Source organism: Gavialis gangeticus, unplaced genomic scaffold, assembly GCF_001723915.1.
Source record: "Gavialis gangeticus isolate Ggan-Ray unplaced genomic scaffold, GavGan_comp1, whole genome shotgun sequence".
Taxonomy (NCBI): Eukaryota; Metazoa; Chordata; order Crocodylia; family Gavialidae; genus Gavialis; species Gavialis gangeticus.
The window spans coordinates 29800945-29812959 of NW_017729006.1; the positions used below are offsets into that span (position 1 = coordinate 29800945).

At 37.4% G+C, this 12015-nt stretch overlaps 1 protein-coding gene across 1 annotated transcript in view; it reads right to left on the minus strand.

Moving 5' to 3' along the window:
* Nucleotides 1-395: 395 nt before the first annotated feature.
* Nucleotides 396-12015, minus strand: part of SFRP4 (secreted frizzled related protein 4) — a 16171-nt gene continuing 4551 nt past the window's right edge. The window contains exons 4-6 of the mRNA XM_019509065.1: nt 9485-9683; nt 3891-3954; nt 396-3226 (exon numbers count right to left, since the gene is read on the minus strand). Of these exons, the coding sequence (XP_019364610.1) occupies nt 3038-3226; nt 3891-3954; nt 9485-9683 (452 nt within the window). The 3' untranslated portion in view covers nt 396-3037. The remainder of the gene's footprint in view (nt 3227-3890; nt 3955-9484; nt 9684-12015) is intronic.

The following is a 12015-nucleotide window of genomic DNA, read 5'->3' on the forward strand; positions in this document are numbered from 1 at the left end:
ACTTTTCATACTTCAGTTTCTTGTCTAGCTAATATGGATAATAGCATAACACTGCTTACCCCTTTTGTGGAGTATTGCAGGTGAGCCACAAACTTACAGTTTTAAATTATTCTAAAATAGAAACCATTGTATTACTGCTAAATATTATTAGTTGCTTCATAAAAATTAGAGATGAAAACAAACATTATGTCATCTAGTCCAACTCCTCTTTTTGTACACAGTTGTTCCTTATGGGATATTATCTATTGCTTTTTGTAGTGCTGTCCTTCTGTCACAAATATTTTTACCAAAGATATTTCTAATTGTAAGGATTAGGAAAGTGAAATTTTAGTCAACATTAAAAGTGCATAAGATACACGCAAGGGACTATCTAAAGAAAAATACAAAAAGACTAGTATCGGTGCATCAACATTTATTCCCATACAGTGGAATGCTGAATGATGGTAATGTACAGTATGAAGGAATGGTGCAAAATTCTATGTAGAAACTTTTTTACACTTTTTCTTTAATATCAAAAAAGCTATTGATAAAAGTTTGATTTTAACAGATATAAAATAATATGTTCTGCTGCTATCATTTCTAAATAGCTGTTCCAGCAGTTTCATTCAACAAACAACACACTATATGCTCACAATAAAGCTTGTTAAAGTGAAGTAACAGAATGTCAAAATTTGCCATTTCAACAATGTAACATTAAGACTATTAAAAGTCCTTTTTAATTGTTAAACATATGTTAATTTACTTGGTTTTTGTAGGGCTTAATTTGTGAATAGTATGAAAATTTAGAACTCCAATACACAGTAAAATATTTTAGAAGTTTTTATAAAATATTGTAATTTTGCTTTATGTTTATTTGAGTCAACATTTTCAAATTCAGACGTTGAATTTATTACTCACTTATGGTGAAATCCTGCTGTCTTGATGTCAATGAGAGTTTTGCCATATACTTCATTGGTTCAAGATTTCAGCCATAATCTATATTTAGGCATCTACCTGTTTGATCTGATTTTTCAGAGATAATGAACACACACAGTTGCCAATTAAATCCATTGAAGTTTTATTTTACAAGAGTCCAAGAGTCTAATGTGGATCTACGACCAATTTTATAGATATTCCATAGTAATGTACTCCCATATTTAAACAACTGATGGCAGGAGTCGGCTGAATTAAGATGCCTATACTTCAACATTATGGCTAGAGTTTGTCATTGCTTCATTTCTATAGGTGTGTCCACATGTATTACAGGTGGAAACTGCACACATAAAAGCCTACAAATGTTAATGTGCCTGCCAGCAAGCAAAGTGAACCTATTGCATTGGCATTTTGATGCATGGCTATGAAAATAAATGGTCTAGTTGGGTATTATTTGATTGGCTTGGGCATCTTGCCTTTGTTGTATACTAAATTATACCTAGAGGGTTTTTTTTTTTTCTTTTTGGTTAAGAAGTCTAGTAGTTTTTAGGTGTTGGGTACTCTTGACACCAAGAGTTCTTAAATTGTCCAACCATAAAGTGGTTTAATATTTTTCAGTATTATATTGCATGTTGTATTTACAGCCATCCTTCTGAAATGCATCTATCCTCTTGATTCAGATATTTAACTGATTTTTTTCCTAAGGAAATTATGCCTTCTCTTTCAAAATGCTGGTGCTAGTGTTAGAACATTTTGTATTAACAAATTAATGCAACCAATTCTTTCCTTGTATATACACACACAATTCTTATTAGTATTATTTCAGGAATTTAGATCAACATGCTAGTTTTGGCATGATAAAACATGTTATTTAGGTTAACCTTAAAGCTTGCCTGCTTGCTTGTTTGTAGAATAGTGTTTTTATTATTATTGTTATTCTTTAAAAACAAAAACTTGGAAATATCAGGAATGTCAAGTCTGGTCTGTCTTGGTTTTGCCAGAAAAAAGTGAGTCTCTTAAGATGTGTACTGTGAACTCTCATAACTTAAACAGGTCAGGAGTATTGAGCCTTTAACAAAAACATTTTTTCAGCCAAATCTTCATTGTGCAATAGAGTTAAATGAGTATTAACAAACAAAACTGCCCTAATTGCACTAGGTTGAGCCAAGAAGAATGCAAGCAGGAGCAGTATACATTGTAGCTCAGAGTTGTGCCAGTATAATTTATACTCTATTTACTACTACTTAAAGTCCTGCTCTGGCAAAGAATTTAACCAGTACTTTATTAAATTTGCCTAGAATTTAACCAATACAGAACCTAAATAGTTCCATCAACTCTTCCTAGGACCTTTATCAAAGAAGATTGCCTTACAGTTTTGCAGAGTTCTGCTTAGTAGCTAATTGAGGGGCTTAAGAATAGGAACAAGCAAGCAATTTTCATTTTCTTCTGTGATCAGAGCAAGACTTAAAATCAGATCTCTGGTAGTAAAAAAAATTGTTAAACAGCAGGGCTATAGAGTAGTTGTGGGCAATGTTTAGAATTGCATGTTTTCCTTCCCATTTTTTAAAATCACTTTTCATAAAAGAGCCCATTCCAGCAAATGGCAAATGTGAATGTCATATTTGAACATTCTACTGTTCTGCTTCACTTTAATTTGTTCTTAAAAAACATTGATTTTCAACTAAATGTTTAAATAGAAATTTTATAACGACAGAAGCCAGCCTGAAGTATGATAAAAATTACATTTGATTTCAACATGTTTTTGCTACACAAATACACACAATTCAAATACTAACAGTGTAAGCATATTTCTTGTGCACACAAAAAAAATCACAATGCATATCCAGATGCTTATTGGTAAATTATGCATTCAAATACTCTGAGAAAGATAAACTTGATCAATCAGCTTTAAGATGCCTACACGTTAGTGCAAACCTATAATCTACGGCTTGCAGTGGCTTTAAATGAAAAGCAAACTTGGAAAATTAAAGTGCAGCAAAAATGTCTATGCAGAATACTGCAGTGTAGTTTTAGGCTGATGAGTTCTGAGATAATACACTTGCCACTCAAGCCAGCTTGTGATCTTCATCATGCAAGAAAGTCTTTCCTCTAGGAAATGTATTGCTCATACTTTTTTAGGGGTTGGTTCTTTCTGGTCATTTCTAATTTTATTGGTCTTTTTGGGGACTCCAAGCACTGGGCTAGTGATTTTAGTGGCGAGTTTTGGTGGACCACTCCGACCGCTGCGTCCAGCGTTTTGATTTTTATTCTGGGCCGTTCGCAGCTTTTGTTCTTGCAGTCTCTGTTCCCACCTCTAGAGAAATAATTTCAAGACAAAATGCTGAGTTAGAGAAAAATGTCACAATATAAAGCTATGGATAAACAATAAGTTCAACTGTTGATACTAAAGCTGCTTCAAGAACTTAGTAGTTTACTCACCACTGCTTACAATATATCGCCACTGTCAAAAGTAAAGGTTCTGATCCCAGGTTCCTTGCACTTTGCAAGTTTCCACTGATTTCAGTGATGCCCTCTTAAGAGTTAAATGAAATCAGTGGGACTTCCCTAAACATAAGGATCTGGGTGTACAGACCTCTTTGGAGGACCAATTGACTTACACTAACCAATTGATTATTTGATTTATAGAATCTGCCCATTTGATCTCGTTTCAGGTAAACAGAGAGCAACCCAACCCTTTTAAAGAATATATTGAAACATCATCATGTAGCAAAGTTGCATTTATGTTCTGGTTTCTCCTTTTTATTGGGTAAGGAAAGGCAGGAAATAACCAGGCTGTTTTGGATAAGTGAGGCAAATAACTATGTAGGGTGCTGAGCATTTTAGCAGAAGGACGTGTGCTGCTTTTCCTAAGCTGACAAAATATCTAGCATAATTCCTAAGAAGTTCTACAGACGAACAGAAAGTCTTATATTATTCCAGGAAGCCTATGTAGAATTTGTTTAATTGGTTATGCTTACCTTGAATCTTTTATTTAGCTGATCTTTCCATTTTTCAACTAAACAGCCATCAAGAAGCATCAGCCTGCAAATTTCAATGAGCACAAACATTCTATGTTAAAAATACAAATATCTAGTTTCCTGCATATCAGTACCTAAAACATAAAATACATAATTTTACATACTTAGTCAGTCATTGTTGCAATTGATTTACTATAGTCAAGAAATATTTTCCAAAGCGGACCAGTCCAAACAAATTGAGCCTAAATTCGAATTTTATACAAGCAAACAAACAGGTTTTTTTAACATACATTTTTTCTTCTAAAGCCTTTGTAACTCAAACAAGACAGCCTGGCATATCTAATACCTAGTGGTTGGTGGCATAGCAAGTTCACTGAGTACCTGGAGCAGGGTTGAAGGTGGGGTGTACACCAACCATGGTAGATGGGGTGGGGGAAGCAGTATGGAGGAAGGGAAGGGAAGTCTTACCTGCCTGGGCTGCTGCTGCTGCTGCTACTGCTCAGCATCAGAGTGACAGCTCCCATGGTTGGCCTTCCTTAAAACAGATCTTGGTGCCCCGTTTACTCCCTCCCCTCTCCCCCCAGTACATATAAGTTAGGAGCCAGACTATGCCTCTTCTGGCAAAGCCTTCCTGGGGCGAAGGAGTGGCATTCTGTTTAACACACTTACTCCGCCAGCTCCCCCCGCCATACACTGCTGGGTGCAGTGCTGTCAGTCTCCTGTGACTGGGCAGGGGAAGTGCAGGCCTTTCCCACTGCTGCAAAGGCTCCCAGTGGGGGAAAGGAGCACTATTCAACTTGCTCCACTCACCATCCTTCAACCCCCAGACATACTGCTTGGTGCAGTGCAGAGCTTCCCCTGCCACAACAAAGACTAACAGCAGGGGATGAAGGGATTCTGGCACCCCCTCATGGTCAACACCCGCTGGCCTTGTCCTAGTTATGCTACTGTCTAGCACCTAAGAAAAAAATTTAGAGCCTCCATTTTTACTTGCAGGTGTTCTGTAGATGAAAATTACCCTGGCTTTACCATGGGTAGAGGAGAACAATGGGCTGGCTATCTGGGCCCGTGCCAATCTATTTGATATGTGCAAACAGAATCATATCCCTTGTGATACATAGAATCATAGAATCACAGAAGTAGGGTCGGAAGGGATCTTGTAGATCTTCAAGTCTGACCCCCTGCCTGGGCAGGAGAAAAGACTGGACTCAAATGAGTCCAGCCAGGTAGTCATCAAGCCTCTTCTTAAAGATCCCCAGGGTAGGAGCCAGCACCACTTCCCTAGGACGTTGGTTCCAGCTCCTAGCCACCCTAACTGTGAAGTAGTTCTTCCAGATGTCTAATCTAAATCTACTCTCTAATAATTTGTATCCATTGTTCCTTGTCATGCCAGGGGGCGCTAGGGGAAACAGTGTCTCCCCTAAACCCTTCTGGTCCCCCCTAGTGAGTTTATAGAGAGTCACCAGGTCCCCCCTCAGCCTTCTCTTGTGAAGGCTGAACAGGTTTAGGTCATACAGTCTTTCATTGTAGGGTCTGCCCTGTTGTCCCTGGATCATGCGGGTGGCCCTCCTCTGGACCCTTTCAATGTTGTCCACATCCCTCCTGAAATGAGGCGCACAGAACTGGATGCAGTACTCCAGCTGTGGCCTGACCAGCATCGCATAGAGGGGGAGGATCACATATTTGATACAAATATCAATCAAATACTGTATTTACTAGAATATGAGACAACCCCCAATAATTAGATTCTATATATAGAAAATGTATAAATTTATTATAATTTTTCAGGTATAGACTCTAATTATTGGAGGCTTGCCTTGATTTTATCCCTCTCACACTGCTACAGCAGAAAAAATAAAACTGGGGGGTCAGGTAGCTCACTTGCCCTCTGTCCCATCATCTTTCTCCCCCTCTCCCTTCCCTACTCCTTACAGTCAGACCCTGCTCTCCCTGAGAATATGGAAGTGAGGACAAAATCTGAAAACACTGGGAGCATCTACATGTGCAATTAATGTGAAACAATAAACCCTGTGCATATTGCACTGGGGTTTATTGCTCCCATCTACACATGCACCCATCTGGCACGAGGCACTGGGGGGTTACCCTGTCAACCCAGGGCTGCTCCCCCCTGGCTCAGTATGCTGTGGAGGGGCAGGCTGGGGCATAAGAGTGCTCCAGTACATGGCTAGCTGGCAGGAACCCCCTGCTTTGAAGTACCCTCATGCCCCAGCCAGCTGTGGCATGTACACTGCTATGGTGTAAAAAACTCCACAGCAGGATAGTGCTTGCATTTGCAAGTACTATCCTAGTACAGAGTTAATCAGTTTACTCCAGCCTAATAGCATACACACGTAGATGCATGACATTTACTGTGGAGCTAATTAGCCCAACTCTGCAGTAAACATCTCATATAGACATGCCCCCAGACCTGTACCTGTAGTACAGATACCCATAAGCTTAGTTCATGCAAAATTCTGACGCATTTTACCTTTTTTGAAACTGCTGCAAGTTTTAGCACAGGTACCCTATAAACATGCTTTTAAGCAGCATATTTATACCTACATATATATATATACATATACATACATATATATATTACAAACTATGCATAATATTAGTTCAAACCCAAAAGGCTCATAATTTACCATACAGTTCTTTGGACTGGGCCCCAGCAGAGTCAAGAGCATTTGAAGCCAGGGTGACCTCACAGCTCAGCACGGCTCAGTATGTATATATACTCCAGATATCCCCAATGAAGGATCCATGTGTCAAATAATGTCCCACTCATGACTGGAACTAGGTGTTTTGGGATCTCCAAAAAAGTATATGCAGATGAGTTGCAGGGCAACCTGGTCCACCTCCGCCACATGGAGGGGAGCTGCACTAATTATATGTGACAGGCTGAGAGAGAGGCAACATAGGAATTATGGGTGAACTGTTTGTGGCCTGTTTGGAACTCTTTGATGATGTTTGCCAGACGTTTAAGGCTGGCAAAGATACAGGAATCACTGGAAATGGGAAAGAACAGTGCAGCTCAGATGCAGGAGTGTAGAGGAAGTAAAAAATGTATTTAGTGTAGTGGCCCACCATGACTTGAAAATGCTGGAACTGAGGAGGACTTCACTCAATGGAAATGGTATATTATTCAGATGGGCTGCACTATCCCATCCTAGCAATAGATTTTTATCAGTATGTTTGCCCAATCTGGGCCATGTGTTTTATAGTCATGCTCAGTGTTGGCTGCAATGAATCAGCTTCATAATTGGTTTCCATTACTGGGCTCATGCTGCTTTTGAAAGCAATTTAATGACAAACAAAATATTAAAGAGCTTTCTTTGTATGCAAATAGAAGACAAGGGGCTTTTTCCCCAGTGCTGATTGGGAAAAAAACCTCATCTTGTATTCAAGTAAATATGGCATGTAGGTAAATAAATTATTCTTGCTATGTAAGACAATACAAGGCCCAATTATTTCAGCCAATGCAAGGCAAGTTAGGAACTGGATGACTCAAAATGTCAAATGTCAGAGCTGGCCTGTAGGCTGACTCAGTACTGGCTAGAACAGATGGATTAAACTGGAGGGAAATACTGGTTCTGAATTTATGTGGCTCCCATGATCCATCATCTGCCACTTCAGCTGGGAAATTCTAGAATGCATACTGTGCATCTGATATACTGATTTCATTGGTATTTGTTTGTGATTAGTATGTTAGCTAGTATAGGCTAGTATGTCACACAATTTGTTAGGCTAGCTGAACCAGTGATCTGACCCAGTATTACAATCTTTCTGCTTCTTTGTTCCTAAGCACAAGTAAATTATGGAGGTATAAAGACTTGATATGACACTACTTTGTCTAATGGTTTGTTTATCTTCTATAACTATTTTACGAATGTTTCAGAAATATTAAAGATCTATGGTATATCTCATCCTGTAAAGTTGGCTAGCATTAGTACGATATAATAAGAAAGACAGGCCTCAAAAAGTGAAAAAAATAGTAACAAAATTTTGGAAGCTTCAGAAAAGGTCTAAAATATTTTCACCTAAAATCACCACCTCACCTCCTTGAAGTATAACATGTCACAGTCTAGACATAAGTATGCTGTCACTTTGGAACACTGAGATTTCCAACTCTCCACACTGCTATGCAGCACCCCTTTCAAGCCTTACTTGTTCATGAGATACAGAACCTAATAGCTATTGACTTTCCTGGTCAATATAATACTATCTTTTTTCAGACTTTGTAGATTTCAGTTAAGACACACATGTCAGCCAGCTGAATAAAGCAACAGGGTGCTATCAATAAGCACAATTTAATGTGATACTTAACTACTAAGCAAGCATCTGTACTGTCTCATATAGAGCCCAATTCTCCAACTGCCTTGTTACCTGTGCATCAGTGCAAAATGGGTATAAAATGCTACTTGCACTGACAGCATTTGCAGCCATGTTCCCCAAAGTTCAAGCCAGTGGAGAATGAAGCTAATATAATACTTAAGTACTCTGTTCTAGTCATGCTTAGTATGAATGAAGTTGTAACATGATATATTCTTAAGGGCTTACGTTTTGTCCAGAACAAGTTATAAGGTAGAATCCTAGCCACATTGAAGTCAAGCAGTGATTTGCCATTGACTTCCCTGGAGCCAGGATTTCACTCATTATAACTTCTGACATTTTAAAAAGCCACTGTAAATGAAACCATTCTGTTTACATACCAGTGAGTTCAACAGGAAACACATATAATGGTTTGTGCTTTCTTTTTTCAAACCCATTTTAGTTCAGTATATGAAATTAAAAACCTCAATGCTGTTTACAAATCATCCACAACATATTTGCTGAATTGTTTGTTTTTCCATTGTAATTGAAAAGCAGATTGCAATCTGTCTGTGATAAAAAATTTTGCCTATACATATGAGATCCTACAGGTCATGCCACAGGAAAAAGTTGGAGGTTAAGACTGGGTTCTAAACTCAGTTTTGACACTTATCTAATTTGTGATTCTTTTCACCCATCTGTGCCTTACAGCCCCTGTCTATAAAATTTGGCATTGCAACAAAGATTTCCTAAAAATTAACTTATCTTAAAGTATTTTCAGATCCTTAGGGAAAAGATGCTATGTAAATTTAAAATATTATAAATATGAACTTGTACACAAATCTTTGTTAAGTTTTAATAAAGTTACTCCAGTAATTAATATAATCGTTATAGTAACTACATAGAGGTAGTTTTAAAATATTAATATTTTAAAACTACAGAAATAACCCATTAAACTTCTTTATGTAACTGTTCTATGATCCTTACATTTTGGATTTTCAATTAACAATATTGCCCCACAAAAATCCAATGTATACAGATTCCAAACAACCTTGACTTCAACCACAAGCACATATTTACCTGTTGCTATCTGAAGTCACGGATTTGCAGGGATTATATATATTCCCTTAAACTGTATATTGGATAGTGATCAAGGAAACAACCTTAGTTATAGTTTCACAGAGGATATAACCTTTGAGCAGAGAAGTAGCCTTTTCTACTATTTGTCCCCTTTCTTTTAAATTTGATTAAATCGATCCTTGTACAACACTATAGTTTCTTACCTGGAACGCCATTCATAACACATGATCAGGACATCTTGCTTTGGTTGAAGAGGTGGACACTGGCAGGATGAATTCGTAATAAGAGGCACTTGTGACCTAGGGATAAGTGTTGAGGACTTCAGTATGTCTTTCACTTCAACCACTGTCGTTACTTCATTGCAGCTCCTTCTTTCCACTTCCTTTACTTTAGCATGAATAACTGCAGTTTGAAAAGTATATAAGCAAGGACAAGATTTAAGGAATACTCAGGATTTCAGGAAATATAATTTAAAACTAAATAAAGCTTTTTCATATCATATAAGCTCCTGCTTAAGTTGTAAACTGAGGCAGGAACCATTTCTTCTTATGTGTGTATGCACATGGCCCAGGGTACAGGAACCTGATTCTAAGTGGCTTTTCAACCTGATTCTCAAAATATAAAGTCGAGCATGTACCTGTTGCTGGTTTGTGCCTACTCTGCAAACCATTACCCTATAGACAACCCCCTATAGACAACCCTGTGGACTCCAACGATTCTAACTCACAGAAGTAAGTTGTTTGTTCATTCCCAACATATTATTATTTATGGTTACTTTGACATATTTACATTATGACATAGAGATTTACCATGAAACCCATTGTCCTTTCAATAATAAAACCATTCAAATTTCTGAAGGTTAGCTTATGTCTAGAAAAGAGATTGTCAAAACCTCAAGGTGTATGTTAAGAATTCCAGATACCTTAAAAATGAGTATGGGTCTAAATAAAAAGCTTAGTAGCGTACATAGCTGAGGGGTTTCAAAATGTACATAGTTAATACTGTTTCTTCCTTTAAATGAAAGTCATTGAAAAATTCTTGCAAAAGTACTATCCTGCCTTGATATTGCATTATATTTTAAGAGAACAGGTACACAAATAAAAGAGTCACTGAAACTTGTTTCCCTAGCTGTAGAAAGGAGAAACATATGGTGACATTTGGGTTCTGTAGTGCTAAGCATCTGAAGAACACTGCAAAACTACATAGATTTTAAAAGAGGCAATTCACTCCTTCAGTGAGAGGGTTCTGATCAAACTTACATCAAGGGTTTTAAGAAGAGCCTGCAAATCCTTTTCAGAAAGTTCTTTTCTCAATAAACTGCATTAGTAACTAGTAAATTCCAGAAATACAGCAAGATATTTTACAGAAGATCTTGCCATTTTATCATCTCTATTATGAATGGAAAATAGAAAGTCTGCTGCCATCAGACTGATGGGAAACGCTTGTATCAGATGACACATTTTCCAAGCCAGCTTGTGCTTTCTTCACATACACAAAATTCCTATTGAAAGTGACAGACGTTTTTGAGTGAGTGGGGAAGGACTGGCTCTTACTCAAAGACTTCTTTTACAGGACTCAGCACTCAGGTGAGTCCAGCATGAGGAAAAATAGAGGAACAGGGAAGTCAAATGACAGAGACTGGGCAGGTCTACGCGTTCATTAATGTGCCATAGTTACTGCACTAAATATTAGGCTTAGTACTTGTATCAAATGAAAATAGGTAAAGACTTATTATAGGTAAAGACTTATTATATACTTCCTAAAAAAGCATTTTGTTGCTGGGAACTGTTTAAAAAATAAAATATAAAATCATAACAAAAGCCAATTGTGTTAACCAATCGTGATTTTTTTTTTTTTTTGTATTTAACCAGTTGTGATTGGTTAATTGTGATTTTTTTGTTTGTTTGTTTTTAACAGTCTGGCCCAAATCATCAGAAAGCTATGTTGGTTACATATACTATTCTAAACCAGATTTTCAGCAAAACAAGAATTTGATTGGCTATTTTCCCTGTATTTTCTCCCTATTCCTCTTCTAACAGTAAAATACCTATTGATTTGGAAAAAGGAACTCTAAGAACCTCAAAGCTAAAATCTTGATTGTAGACATAATGAATACTATGTGATGCTTTCAGTTTCTCTAAAGGCAGAACGTGAATCTGCAAGCTTCATTCAGATAAACTCATGCTGAAGCACATTTCATTTTAAGTTGCTTAAAGTACAGTCATTTTAAGTTGCTGTTTTTTCATGCATTTTAGACAAATGCAGATAATGAAGAAGCTCAGTGTTCTACCAGTTCATAGCCTTAACTTCACCAAAGTGCAATGATTTAATACAAATGTGTTTACCAATGGTAAATGCCGATTTCTTTTTATGAAGGGCCTCCTGACTTCACATAAGTGTTTGTTTAAACCTTGAAGATGTAAGCAACTAACCTGATCATGTAATCTGATACAAATATATCATGTTATAATGTTTATTGTAATAAAACCTAACATCCATATTTTGTAATAAATGAATTTCAGTAACACCCCTCCCAGAAACACCACGCTATAAATTATATTAGTACATGATTAGTACATTAGGGTACAAGGCAGTCGAGGGGAAAGCAACTTTACGGTGGGAGTCTACTACAGACCTCCCAACCAGGGAGAGGAGCTTGACCAGGAATTCTTGGGTCAGCTCACAGAGGTAGTGAAGGCTAAGGATGTGGTAGTCATGGGGGACCTGAACTTCC